The 14,644-nt window shown below is 40.0% G+C and overlaps 1 protein-coding gene across 2 annotated transcripts in view; it reads left to right on the top strand.

Moving 5' to 3' along the window:
• The window catches only part of LOC107690850 (myelin transcription factor 1-like), a 96,613-nt gene that overhangs the window by 72,048 nt on the left and 9,921 nt on the right, over positions 1-14,644 (top strand). Inside the window, exons 4-11 of one of the 2 annotated variants that reach the window (XM_016489271.1) lie at positions 2,946-3,000; positions 4,271-4,301; positions 5,456-5,518; positions 6,155-6,432; positions 8,726-9,652; positions 11,869-12,003; positions 12,226-12,316; positions 12,675-12,794. In XM_016489271.1, the coding sequence (XP_016344757.1) occupies positions 2,946-3,000; positions 4,271-4,301; positions 5,456-5,518; positions 6,155-6,432; positions 8,726-9,652; positions 11,869-12,003; positions 12,226-12,316; positions 12,675-12,794 (1,700 nt within the window). Of the gene's footprint in view, positions 1-2,945; positions 3,001-4,270; positions 4,302-5,455; positions 5,519-6,154; positions 6,433-6,691; positions 6,786-8,725; positions 9,653-11,868; positions 12,004-12,225; positions 12,317-12,674; positions 12,795-14,644 lie in introns of those variants that run through there. The other variant, XM_016489270.1, reaches the window with a different exon arrangement.

Raw genomic sequence — 14,644 nt, forward strand, 5'->3', positions numbered from 1 at the left:
CCCCCTGAATGAGCCGAAATTTTAAAGTGGCCCGCGTCCCGTAATTATGAAGAATTGGGCTGTTCGGCTCAGCCTAATTTCATTTTTAGAGCTTTCTTGCATTATTTAGGAAAACTGGAGAGGTTTGAAAGCAGGGATGTCCTTGAGCTGCTTTTGTTTGCTATCTTTCATCAACATGAAAGAAAGTCTATCTCTCTCCCATCCTACCGCCTCCCCCCTTTCTGCTTAGGTGTGTGTTTTTGCCTTTAAGTGGATGCATCCCTTTTCCTTTTCTTTCACTTTCTTCTTCACGCTTTTTATTTGGAACAGCCCATATTTTCAGCCATCTATCTCTTTCACTTCTGCATTGGGAAATTAATTGGAAGAGATTTCTAATGGGGGCGCTGGGATGGGGAGAGAAAAAAAACAAGACCGAGTGAAAGAGAGAGAGAGAGAGAGAGTGTTCGCTCTCTCCCGTGGGCCCATAAATGTATTTTTTTTTTCACTCTGATGGAAAGAGTTCATCTGAAGCGATTGATTTATCGATCTAATTTGATATGTTTAAAGGGTTGCAGTTGCAGGCAGGTCTTTTAAGAGCATCCAATTAGATAATACCAAACTCTGACTGATCAGCATCATCCAACTGTGTGCAAAGGAATCAGCGCCAAGCTTATTCTCATGCTACCACACGCTCTTACAAGAAAACACATGAGCGTTTATACACACGCACAAACAAAAAAACCTCTCAGTTGTCAGTCAGGCCGCGAGAGTGAGCGTTAACTCCGCTTCCCTGATGGATGGCTCAGATCTCCTTGGCGACCATATCAGCTTCCTTTAATTGGCCAATGCTTTCCGCAGGTAATTTTGGACATGTCAGTAGTCCTGTCACTCCAGCGATGGTTGCCATGCCAGGCCCAGTTGCGTCCTTTTCTTGTAAATGTGAAAATGAATAAAAGCCTCATTTATGCGCACCAGAGGAGGAGGGGTGACCTTCTTTGTGAAGTCATTGCCCCCAGCCAGCAATTTACATAAAGCTGTCAGAAGAGCATGAAGGAGCGTCTCCGTCCGCTTGTATGGAGAAGAGAGCGACACAATTAATAATGTAGCACGCGTGGACATTCTCGCACTCTAAGTGGTAAAACAAATTTTTGGCTTTATCTTAGCGTTCGCATTTTTATGTTCATTCCCGTTCATTTCAACGTCCCCGTGCTCCTTTTCCAGTTTTCAAAATCACTCACTCATTTCTCCGCTAACAGTCATACTTAAAAACGCTGGGAAGAACAGGTTTGAAAACATTAAAAGGCCTTTGAACGATATTACGAAAGAAAGTTGACACTGTCTTGCTTGTCACAAACACCTTCACTCCATGCAGATTTAATGAGGTGGAATTCAAAATAAAAAAGGAATGCAAACTCTGAAGCGCTCACCTATTCGAAAGAGATGCGTAGCTATGGTTACACAAACATGAAAGCCACGCAGGCTCCCTTACGGACTGTTTGATTCATGTGTTGACACTAAGGAGACGGCAGTGAAAGACCAGAGGAAGCTACAGTGGGAAAAGAATAAAACGACATGCATCTGCCCCTGGCTTTTGTGCTTGGGGTCAGAGCGGTCACAAAGCTTGTTTCGGAGATACAGAGAGGGCATAGAAGACTCGCAGATGGGCAAACCACACACAACACAATGCTCAGTGTTTGCGTCCACATCACCCGGGTCTATTTGATCATCAATGTGAGAAAACTTTCCTCTCGGGCCGGCGAGTCGAGCTCAGAGTGTGAGAAGCGAGTATCTGCGCGCATAAAGCCGGCTTGTTGCTCGAGAGAGCGTGTGCTTGCGATCAAAACGCCCCTGGGATCGGAAGAGAGACTCTCTGTGCACCTGCCTGCCCGGATACACACACACACAGCCAACTTTCATCACCCTGTACGCAAACTCCCTCAAATCGAACACAACACACTTATTATCCGCCCGTGCTGAAAAGTCGGCAATCAACAGGAAGTGGCACTGCCAGAGAGAGTGCGCAGGGATAAAAAAGAAAGAGAAAGGGAGCGTGTGAAAGAGAAACTCCTCTGTGAAAGTGCAGTGTGCCCTTGCCAGCTCCAGCGCTGTATTAAAGGCGGCAGCTGGGAGAGGGGTGAGCAGCGCTCGCGGAGGGTCAAAAGGAGAGAGTTTCGTGGATTTTCAAGAATTCCGTTCCATTTAAATCGCAGTAAAGTAATCAAAGCTAATGGCACCATTGTGCCGCCAGAAAAGATCCAATGGCTTTACAGTGAGCAGACTTCCCTGCGTCTGTGTGTGAGCGAGATTGAGAGGGATTGACACCTGCTCCTTTTGTGCCAGAAAGCGCAGCGAGTGTTGCAATCGGGGACTCTGTGCGGGAGGAATTACAGTGATTTGGAGTGCCTGTGTTTGTATTATTTCTGTCACTGTGGTTAATATTGCTATTGTAATTACCACTCGAGCTTGCCATGGGGCCGTGAACGCAAATGGGTTCCTCTGGCAGACGCCATGCTCTGTTGTCTCTCTCCGTGTCCGTCCAATCAGATTGATTGTTCAGGGCCTAAATTATAAGCTGATGAGGGGTACAGAAGGGTTAGGAGGGAGAAAACACTGAAAATGTTCTGTGATTTAAAGGTTGTTTTTATTTAGATCTATCTATCTATCTATCTATCTATCTATCTATATATCTATCTATCTATCGGTCTGTCTGTCTGTCTGTCTGTCATTTTTTCTTTGTTTATCCATCTGTCTGTTGTCTGTCCGTCTTTTGTTCTTTCTGTCTTGTTTTGTCTTGTCTATCTATCTATCTATCTGTCTATCTATCTATCTGTCTATCTGTCTATCTATCTATCTATCTATCTATCTATCTATCCATTTATCTGTCTGTCTTGTCTGTCTGTCTGTCATTTTTTATGTTTATCTGTCTGTCTGTCTCTAGTCCTGACTCTCTCCATTTTTACTGACAGATGAGTTTGGATACTGATGACAAGCGCACTCGCACACGGTCCAAAGCAGGAAGAGGTCAGTGAACCCTCTCTCTTTCTCTCGCTCTGTCTTTCTCTTTTTCTCTCACCGCTAAAACTCATTTCTTTCACTGGTCAGCTGAGCATATCTTATATGTTCGCTCTAGGCATATCTAATATTTTAGCTTCTCTCAAATAATCCCGCTCTTGGAGTCTCTAGAGGTCAGTTTGCAAGAAAATCCTATTCACTATGTAGCATTCAGTAAGTTTAAATGGAGCTTTGTGAGAGAGAAGAGCATTCAACCTAACGCAATGTCGAAAGCTAAAGAAATGCTTAGAAATGTTACAATTCGATATGCATGACTAGATTACCCAACCGTTTGTTTTTAGAGAAAAGATCTGGGTTCAAAAAAAGTTCAGCTCTATGGACATCATCTCCAACATACTCTCAGATACCACCATCAGTAATTCTGACTCATCCCTCAGCTTGTAAAAAATGGTTTATAATAATACACATGCAATAAAAAGTCTATGGGTTAAGCCATCCAGGAAGGTTAAAGCACTTTAATTCTGCCATACAAAAATGTGTAATTTGAGCTGTAAATCATCCTTTTAGCAAAGGGACTGTCATCATAGTCAGCAGAACTTCTGGTTATGAATTATTAATTTCTGTGGGTGGAGATTCAATTACAAAATACAAGAGTTCCATACTATAGTACTTTACAAAATAGTGATGTCATGTTCATTACTAGCATCCTTGTGCTTATAATGTTAATGTTGACTCTTTATGTGGTCATGACTATTATTTTAAATTTATGTAACAGACTGTTTTTGCTGGTTATTATAGTCTTGGAAATGAGTTGAAATGCTAAATGCATTGAACCCAACATTTCCTTACAGCTTATAAACTTGCATTTATTTATTTCTTGCATTACTTTTCTTTGACAGTTTTTATTGTTTTAAAATAAATATATAGAGAAATGCCGTTTTTTTTTTAACCATCTACAGTTTTGTTCTGACTTCAACTAAAATGGGACAATTAATCATATTTTCGTGCTGATTCGTGCATATTGCACATTTTTCCATCATCAAGGCTTGATGTTTTGGCTGACTCAGGTGTTTGTGTATATGCATGTATATGTACTGCACGTGTGTGTGTGTGTGTGTGTGTTTTTTTTCTCTTGGTAATGCAGTCATGAGTGTTACTGCATATGGCCTCCCGAGGTCTGTATATATTTGTGATTTATTGATTGTGATTCTATGCAATTATTTGCGGCTTTAGATTTTTCTGCTTAACTTTCTGTTCCTGATTGTCTCTCCCTCTGCAGTTCCCTCCGATATTGTTGGACAGGAGCTGAGGTAAGACAGATTAGTTCTGTAAAGTGTACACTCTAAAAATGCTGGATTAAATATAACCCAGCGCTGGGTTATATTTAATCCAGCATTTTTTAGAGTGTAAATATGCCATTTTTTTCTTCTGCAGCAATTTTGTTCTTTGTGTTCTAAATCCATGTTTGATCATGTTTTGACATTATTTGATTCATAATGCACACCGCTTTACAAACAAAAACCATTTTAATGTAACAACCTTACTCATTTTCAACAATTCTTATCATCAACAAAATTACTGACAGCAATAGAAATCTAATAAATGTGAGGAGCCCACAGATTATTCACACATGGCCCTTTTCGTTTTCCTGATCAAGCATTTGTTTCAGATGACGAGTGTCTGCTAGTTCCTATAGACCCAACAACCCAAAATTTGTGTGTGAGGGATATTAATGCCTCATATTCTCAGCTCGTGAAGTTATTCTCCACATTTTCCTCTCACGGTCAAGTGTGCTATGAAGTTTACAAGAGTGGAATTTATAACAGCATCAAAAACACTCGCTAGCTGTCAGGGTCACCGAAGCTGCTCACGGCTGTTTTCTGTCACAGATCTTAAACAGAGCTCTGCTCAAAAGACGACTGCAAAGATTCTTTCATACTGCAGCAAAACTGAATTATAAATCCTTCAAGACATGATATGTTATGTATATAATTGAATTTGTTAGCCATAACATTGTATTGTTGATCTTTTGTGTCTGCATATACAGTATATACACGTATACAGTATATACGAGATCAATATTATGTTATTATTGTTATTATTTAATAATATGTATGTATGTATATATATATATATTAAAATGCAAGTGAAGACAAGATTCAAGCTCAACCCTGCTGGTAATATATGAGGATACCAATGAAACAAATTTGTAAAATACTAGGGATTTCTGCGAAAGACAGAAGGGATTTCATGAAACGAAAGAAGGGCCACCGCAGGAAACGAAAATCGATCATAGCTCTATCGTATTGATGAAACAATTATTTTGCTAAATTTAAAAATCAATGTTTGTTTGTTTTATGCTGGCCGTGGAAATGTGGCTCCTGATGAACTATTTAGCACACAACCACCACGAAATAACGAAAGCTATAAAGCTTCTCTAATTTGACCCCCTCTATCTGTTCAGCTGCCCAACTCCAGGATGCAATGGCTCAGGCCATATCAGTGGCAAATATGCCCGACACAGAAGGTACGACAGATGACATGCCCGTGTGGTGCTCCGTAGCCCCTGATTCACCTCCCTCTGCGGCCACATAGCCTTTCCTGATCCCGAATGCTGTTTAGCCCGTAGACTAGATCATCTTAATCTTCATCTCTTCCTCTGATAATGACAGTCTCTCTCTCTCTTACTTTCACTCTCCCTAATAGAGGTCTTTAGGCAGGGTATTGATTATTGGAAAGATATTACAGTTATGTTTATTTACACGTGTATACATTCAGGAAGCCATTTGAGATGCTTCATGTTTATAGATCTATCTCCGCTGCCTGTCCGATAGCGAGGCTTTCACGAGATAGGTGAGGGCTTTATTGAATTCCACCCTCCACTGCTCCCTCCCTTCTCTCTCTCTCTCTCTCTGTTTCTTATTTTACTGTGGTATAATTAAGTGTTCCAGTCAACTGGCTGTGATTTATAAAGGCTTTTAGCCAGCACACTGCCCCCTACAGATCAATATCCAACACTGTTCCATTCCTCATCTGAGTTTCCATAGACTGTTTAGCATGCTTGGCTTGCATGTGTGTAGTTTGCATGTTTGCATTGTTTTTCCACTAGCACTGAATTTCTTGTCGAATTTTCTTACTAATTTCCTTTCTTCTTCTGTTATAGTGCTTTGAGTTGCCCATTGGCCAGAAAAAGGCGCCTACAGGAAGCAGAGCCAGAGCAACCTGCCTCCAAGAGGAAGTCCCACCCGCTAAAGCTGGCGATGGATGAAGGATTCAATGCAGAGAGTGAGGGGAGCGGAGAGGAGACGGAGTTGAGGGAGGAAGAGGAGGAGGGTGAAGAACAGGCAAAACAGAAATCTGGCGATCAAGTGCATGAAGAAGACGAGCAAGCAAAACAGAACACAGAGAGCACCAATGCAGAGGAGGAGGATGGTGATGAAGGTGAGTGATCAAAAATGACAAAAACAATCAGAATATGATTGACAGTCTTGTTTGCCGTGATAAATACAGTTATATTCATACTAGTGCTGTCAAAATTAACGCATTAACACATGCGATTCATTTTTTTCAGTTTAACGCGTAAAAAAAATATTTTAACGCAATTAACGCAGGGGCGGAGCTAGGGTTGGCCACCCCACTCACAACTGCTGCTTCTGTCTCTTTTTTTCTTGACAAGAATTGCGTTTATTTAGATGCAGGATGTCTTTACGACCACATCAAATGGGAGACTTTTCAGACGCGCACTCTTCACCTCAGCAACAGGCGCTAGTCAAACGAGCGCGGAAAAGCTACAGGTGACGAGGAGCTTCAGTAGAACAACAGTGAACTGCGGTCAGATGAGATGTTGTCATATGTCAGTAAAAACGTATTTTCCTGTCTGTCAGCCGGTATACTGTGGTCGTAGTGCGTGCTCTTCAATTGCACACACAAACGCGGCGGCGCGCTGTAGCCTGTATCATTTCATATTAAAGCGCAAATGAACCTACGAGCATGCAATGTGATAGTTATGTTGTCAGCTAAGTCATGAAGTTACCAAAAAGGCGATTAAAGTTGCCTTAAAACTGTGCATGCATGTAAGTATTTGTTATATAAGAATCACATTTAAGAACATGTCACTGAAATGCAGTGGTTTTCAAAACTGTCTTGGAGCACCACAGCACTGTCTCCCTCATCTAACACACTCGATTCAACTCGTCAGCTGATTAATAGAGACTTTAAGACCTTTAAGAGTCAGAAAAGGTAAAGAGTTGAGAGAAAATACGATGTGTGTCAGATCCGCATCCTGTTCAGCAGCAGCAGCTCTTGAAGTGATAGCAGTCAAAAGAACCTAATAACCAGCTGCTGTGATGTCTGTTAATCAAAGAACAAAAGAAAAAAGGAGGAAATAAATAACTTTTGTAGCTTTGTGGATTAACCTATATTTAATTTAGAATTGAGTGTTTTATTTTTTTTTTACTTTATTCGATTTCTGTATATTTCCTACTTGCTGAAGGGCACAGGCAAATATGACATTTATTATAATGGCTTTATGTGAAGATTGTTTTGTTCACTTAAATTAGAAGTTGTTATTTTTTTTAAAGTCTAATAAATTATCAAATTGATATCTCTCAATTATACTGTAATGTTGAATGGCTATAGTCAGTTGTTAGGAAAAAATAGACAATTTCCTAGAGACATCAGAAGTATTGGTATCAGTGATACTTGCCTTCAGTCTTAAAAAAAGATACCATTAAACAAATATTAAAATATACTCTCTTTATGTTGTTTCTACATTAATTTGAAGATTGAATGTGAAATTATTGCAAAATAAAAGTACATTTAAAAACTTTAATGTTAGGTGGGATTAATTGCGGTTAATTTAAAAAAAAAAAAGTGTGATTAATTAGTTAATTTTTTTTAATCAACTGACAGCACTAATTCATACACAGATTGGTTATACGCTCTGTAACCCGAAATGACTGCTATACATTTTAAGAAATCACAACCAGATTTAGAGAGCAAATTTCATCCAATGGAATTGCACTCAACAACTAGTTGACTGACACATCATTATTGACATATGTATGACAAGCATTGCATGTTTTCTGGATCATTCTTTGCTGTCAATGCTGGAGCTCCAAACTCTCTCAGGTGACATTAAATGCTAGAAAATAAGGTGTTGTGCAGTAAGAAAGCATTCCTATTAAATGTTGAAGGAAAGGGGGAAAAACAGAACCAGAGTTTTTACAGATTACCTGAGAGTATAAAAGCAGCAGGAGTTGTCAAAAACCTTTCTTTTTAAATGCAATTCAAGGCCTTGAAAAGAGATGCTTTCTTTCTTCTGTGAAACAGAAAAGAAGATATTATGAAAAACGTCTGTGTTTTTTAGTACATACAATGAAATACACCATTGGACCCCACTGACTTTCATTATATGGAAGAAAAACTGAGACATCATAATATCTTCTTTTATGTTCCACAGAAGAAACTCATACTGGTTTAGAACGACAGGAGGGTGAGTAAATAATGACAACATTTTCATTTTTGGGTGAACTGTACCTGTAATATTTACTGTCATTCTCTGTTGCTACTCAGAAATGTTGCAGGCTTAACTTTAGACACTTGTCCATACAGACAGTATTCAATCTGCTTCTGATGCTGTAGTGTCTACAGGACAAGTTGAGAGTCAAACCTTTGACAGTGTGAACATATCCTTCGAAAATTACACATTTTAACATTTGCGTCTCTCACACAGAGGAGTGCATCATCATTGAGGCATCCAGCACAGAGAAGCCCAAGCTCTCATCCTCTGAGGATCTCTCTAACTATCAGCATATAGTGGCCAACTCTATGCCCCACATCAGCAACCACAACAGTGGTGCCATGTCACCCCAACAACAACAACAGTCTGTAACAATGGAAACACATGATAAAAGCCCTTTTAGGGAACCAGAAGAAGAAGAGAAAGAAGGAAATGAAACAGAGGAAGCAAAGAAACAAGTAGGAGTTCTGGTGTCTAAAGAGAATGGAGTGATGGGAAATAAAGATGAGATTAACGATGAAGAAGAAGACATGCACGCTGAGAGCCAGAAGGAGTTAGACCACCAGTATTTTACTGAGGAGATGGAGACACAACAAGCTGAAGAAGAAGATGATGATGATGTTGTTGATGATGATGATGATGATGATGATGATGAGATGCTGAGTTCTGAGATTAAAACTGAAGAGACATACAAGGAAAATAAGTCTGAAGAGGAAGGGGCCAGAGAAACCGCCCCTTCGGTTATCACTGCCACTCAGGGATCCCACATAAGGGAAGACTATGTTTCCCACAAACTTACATTGCCAGAAAGTTACAGCTCTAGTAAGGCCACCACAGCATCTCCTGTGGTTATCGAAGTGCAGTCTGAGGAGTCAGAGAAGGATGCCGACGTGGACGGTAACGATGATGATGGGGACGACGATAGCTTGTCTCAACGATCAACGGTGGCGGACGAGTCCGAGATGTTCGACATCATGCGGGGGAACTTGGGGTTGCTGGAGCAGGCCATTGCTTTGAAAGCCCAACAGGTTAAAGCTCATCGTGAGCTCAGCCGCATTCCTGAGCACCACCGCTTCTTTTCTCTTGACGACCGGCCCGGCAAACACATGGAACATATCCGCAAGAGTTGCTTCGGAAAAGGTCAGATCTTTATCATTTTACCTACCAACCCCTGTAAAATTTCTATGTAGCTTTTTCTTAAAATTCAAATGATACAACAATTGTAGTAATAATATTTGTACAAAGTCTTAACATAGTCTTCATATAATTTTTGTCTAAAACCATTCTTACGCAAACTGTCGTATCAATGAGACTATTTACTCTTGCATGGTTGTATGTTGTCTTTACAGTGTTTACAGAAAACCGTTTTACATATATTGTTGCGTAAAGCTGTGTTAAAATGGTTTTACATAAAAACAATGACTTTGTACAACAATTCTTACATAAACTCTTGCAGTAATGCGACCATTTACATAAAAATTATTTAATGTAGAACCATGTAAAGGTGCTACACAACGATTGACTCATCAGTTGAATTGAAGTTTACAATTTGCATTGAAATTCGTTCTTACATATATGGATTCGCATAGGAAGTATGCAAAGACTTATGTAAATTGTACATAATCTAATGCAATTTATAAGAATGCTTATGCAATGTTTTTACATAGTATCTTCATAGTTAAAAAAAAATGCGCCAACACAAATATTTAGGCAAGCATGATTTTACAAAGTTTTTACAGTCATTGCGTAAAACCGTTTTTACGTAAATTTTTGTATAAAGTTATGTAAAAATGCTTTGCACAACCATTCTTACAGCATTATTTGTAGTAATGCGATCATTTATCATTTATGGAAAAACTATGCAAAGATGTTGCACAACCACTGGTGCATCAGTTAAACTGAAGTCTATGAACAATTTGCACAAAATTCATTTTTACATAAATGGATTCACGTAAAAAGACTTGTCTAAGTTAACTAAGTGTTAAGACTTAACTATTTTAATATTCTTGTGTAAATTGTATATAATCTTATGTAGTTTATACGTAGTCTTTTCATGGTATCTTCATAGTTTTATGGAAAAAAAACATGGAAATTGTTGCAACAATGCGACAATTTACATAATAATGGTTATATGAATAAGACTGTGTTCAGTTGAATCCTGTTGATTAAAGAATTGTTGTGCAAAATCCTTACATAGCCTTTCTACAAAACATTTTCTTATTATCATTTGTCGCATCATTACACAATACTTATTTTGTGTACAGAAATGATTTCTGCTTGTGTTTGAGGAATGAATATAAACACACTCTAATGCAAGAAACCATTTCGTAAATGCACTCAGAGTGCTATTTAAACTTCGCACATATGCATTTTTCAACACACCCTACACAAGTGCTCAAATATCAACAAATTCTCATAAATAAACACCCACACATGATTAATCAGAAAGAAGATTAAAATGGCAAGCTCTCGCTCAGGCAAAGAACTGCAAGATTAATAATGGGGGAAGCAATCTGGAGAGTATAAATGGGTCAAATGAATTGGTTTCCATAGATAAACTCCAGCCTTAGTCTATAATTACTGAAGCACTTAGAAAGCGAGAGAGTGCGAGAGAGTTGAGGGGGAAAGAGGGTGTGCGTAATTAGATTGGTTTGGCACGTGTTTATTTGTTTTGTTTGTGGTGTTGTTCTGCTCTGGGTTGGCACCGTGCCTGGTCCGTGTGGTACTGGATTCAGCCGAGCGCTCGGTAGGGCTCCACACCCCCTCTATAACTGGCCTCCTCATGCTCCGACCAGTTTTAATTAGGAGGTGCATGTCTCGTTAACATTTCAACATTTAATTAAGGAGCCACTGGAGCGCACATGCAAGCTCTTTCTCTCTCTACATCTCTCACTTTCTCTCCTTTTTCTTTTTTTCTCTCTCCCGTCTGTTTTTAATGTTTTTTGCTTTTGCCTTTGTCCTTGCACTTTCATTCATTTACCTTGGACCCCACATACTTTTTCACTCTCTCCTCCTGTATAATATGGAGATGTGCTTTGCCAATGGTGAAGTCTGTTTAATGAGCTCCATTTTTCAGTAGATAGTCCAATAAACCCCAGCGCACCCTCACTGAAGATAATAATCCTGTATGGAAACATCCACCTGCCCGCACGCATAATGACCGTAATTATCACTGTAAATGTGCCCTCTCATGGGTCCAGAGGCAACTTTAACAACTTCCAGAGAGCATGAAACCAGAGAGTGTGTTTGTGTGTAATGTGTGTGGTAATATGCCCATCTTTTGTACATTTCTGTCCTGACAGAATTGATAATGTCTTCAGATAAGGTTTGACTGACAGGTGTTTTGCTGCCCACAGAGAGTTCTAGATCAGAGAAGCGAGAGATCAAATGCCCAACCCCCGGGTGTGATGGAACGGGTCACGTGACAGGACTTTATCCCCATCACCGCAGTCTGTCAGGCTGCCCACACAAAGATCGGATCCCTCCAGAGAGTGAGTCAACATAAAACTACAGACAAATCTTTTGATTGTGTGATAATCTGCAGCAGAAAAGACCAAACACTGTACTTTAGACATCTAGTATTGTGCATGTCCTTTCCTAAACCTGTCATGTCTTCGTTCAAAATTGATGCTGGTAGAATTTGTTTTTGGGGGTCAAGAAGTCCTTTCATTGGCTGACTTGTTCCTTTCTTTGCTTTGATTGGTTGGTCTCAGTTTTGGCCATGCACGAGAATGTCTTGAAGTGCCCAACACCAGGCTGTACTGGTCAGGGTCATGTCAACAGCAACCGCAACACACACCGCAGGTATGGACTCTCCTTTTTCGAGATGGTTTTCCTTTTGGTGACCATATGGTAGATCCCCAATTGTACATTCTTGGTTAATTTGGTCCACATAATGACATTGGTGCACTCTTGAAAATAAAGGTTCCAAAAGGGGGGTTTGTAGCTATGCAATAGAACCATTTTGGATACCCCAAAGAACCTTTCAGTGAACAGTTCTTAAAATAACTATTTTCCACTATAAAGAGTCTTTTGTACAATGGAAATATTCCATGAATGTTAAAGGTTCTTCATGGAACCATCAATGCCAATAAGGAAGTTTTATTTTTAAGAGTGTAGTGTATTTTTCTCACACATTCTTTCCCGTTTCCTCCTCTTTCAGTTTGTCCGGATGTCCCATCGCTGCTGCTGAAAAGCTCTCAAAGAGTCATGACAAGCAGCTCCTACCCCAGCCCATGGGCGAGCATATCAAGGGCAGCCCAAACTCTGACCGTGTTCTCAGGTGAGCCCTAAACCCCAACATAACAAACCCAGGAACTGAAAATATCAGCGTATTCCAGTTTTTCCCAGCAACAGCAAACTTACCCCGTGTTCGGTCTCCTCCTGTCCTTCAGCTTCTATGTCAGCAGTATGTGTCCGTCAAACGTACCTGCTGTGGTTGGTTAGCACAGCTGTCAGTCACCGCAGGACTGAACTCACTTATCGCAGCACGATTGGTCAGGCGTTTCGGAATGTCGGTCCTCCTTTTCCTTTGCCCTTCTAATAGAGCACAGCCTGCCATTTCATGCTGGGATCGGGCCTCAAACCTGCTAGTCTAATTACGCCACTGATAAGCTAATTATGGAACTTACAGGGCATGGAGTATTGGAAAAATAATTACTTTCCTTCAGGAAGCATGTCTGTGGTCAGACAAAGCAATGCGGATTATGAAAATAATAAGCAGTCCTCTCTTATTAGTGTTATTCTGATTTAAATGAGCGTCAGTTCACTGAGAAAGCCCATTAAGGCAAGATGTCGACAATGAGAAGTCACCAGAGAGACCTTTGACGGCTCCGCATGCCAACCCTGCTAATGGGATGCACTGACTAATGAAGAGACAGGAAGCAGAGGCTAATATACTTTACATGCCATTGTCACGCAGATCATAGCACACGTAGGTGTGTGCGTGCTTGTTTTTCTTCAAACCGCGTCTGGTTCACGCCTGAAATCCGTTAATGATGTTAAATACAGAACACAGTGTCATAATTCGCGATGACACGCACACCCACATGCTAGCATTCTTTAACTAGTTTCCAAAACCTAGAAAGCCGCCTACTGCTCACTTCTAAAACAACATCCTCCTAACCCTCACTGAAGCTGTAGATTCAACTCGCAATGGAGTTTGACCAAAGTCCCTTTCAAGGAAAGTCATTTCAGGATTGCAAGACCAATTCCTACCTACTTGAATTAAGGTAAATTACAAAAACTGCTTGCCAAGTTCACATTTCAAATACCTTATTCCAAATCAGCAACAAAATCTGATATGAAATATTCCACAAACTTTTTTTTTTCAGTCAAATAGCGTTAAAAAATGCATATTTGAGGTTGGTCCAGCCAATGTGCATGTACAGTATCAAGCGTATGTTTCAGGATACTGACTGTTTCTATAGGGACCATAGCTTCTAAATGGCAGCTGTAGTAGTGTGATAACTTTACCAATTGCCGATTGGCTCTTTCATTTAGAACACGGAACTTATTTCACCATATTTCATGTTGCACTTTCTCTCGTTCATAGTAATATGAGTGAACCATCTTGGTATATATACAGTCTTATATACAGTTGCTAAGCTAATAGCTTGATATTCTAATAAGCATAAAACTGCACAGCATGGGCAAATATTGAGTAAAATATTAAATTGTATTTACATTGAACAATATTTCTCGCGTCATCTGCCATTGCGGTTCATTCTGGTATTGCCTTCTCTGTGAAGGACACAAGCACTGCTGCCTTAGAATTTGGTTAAAATGTGACACATTAGGAAGCTGTTTACATTTTTAAACAGCCTTCACATAGGGAGCATCTATGATGCCTTAAAATGCCGCCTCAGTAGGCAGCTCACTAGTTTCTAGCACAGCAAATGTCTTTTCAGAGTTTTTCTTCAGATCAGAGAAAGGGCTGCAAGGGCTCATGGTTCTCCAGGAAAAGGAGTCAGTTTTAGGGCTTCAATTCCATGCTATATGATATGCTAATGTGCTCAGTGCTGATAAGACACTATTTAATCCTCTTCTCCTTCAGTCACCCTGCTTTAAAACCTCTCTTGCTCTCGCTCTCTCTCTCCCATTTACTCTTTTGCTGGCTATTTATCTGTGGGA

This window comes from Sinocyclocheilus anshuiensis, unplaced genomic scaffold (genome assembly GCF_001515605.1).
Source record: "Sinocyclocheilus anshuiensis isolate Anshui unplaced genomic scaffold, SAMN03320099.WGS_v1.1 scaffold3258, whole genome shotgun sequence".
In the NCBI taxonomy this organism is placed as follows: Eukaryota; Metazoa; Chordata; class Actinopteri; order Cypriniformes; family Cyprinidae; genus Sinocyclocheilus; species Sinocyclocheilus anshuiensis.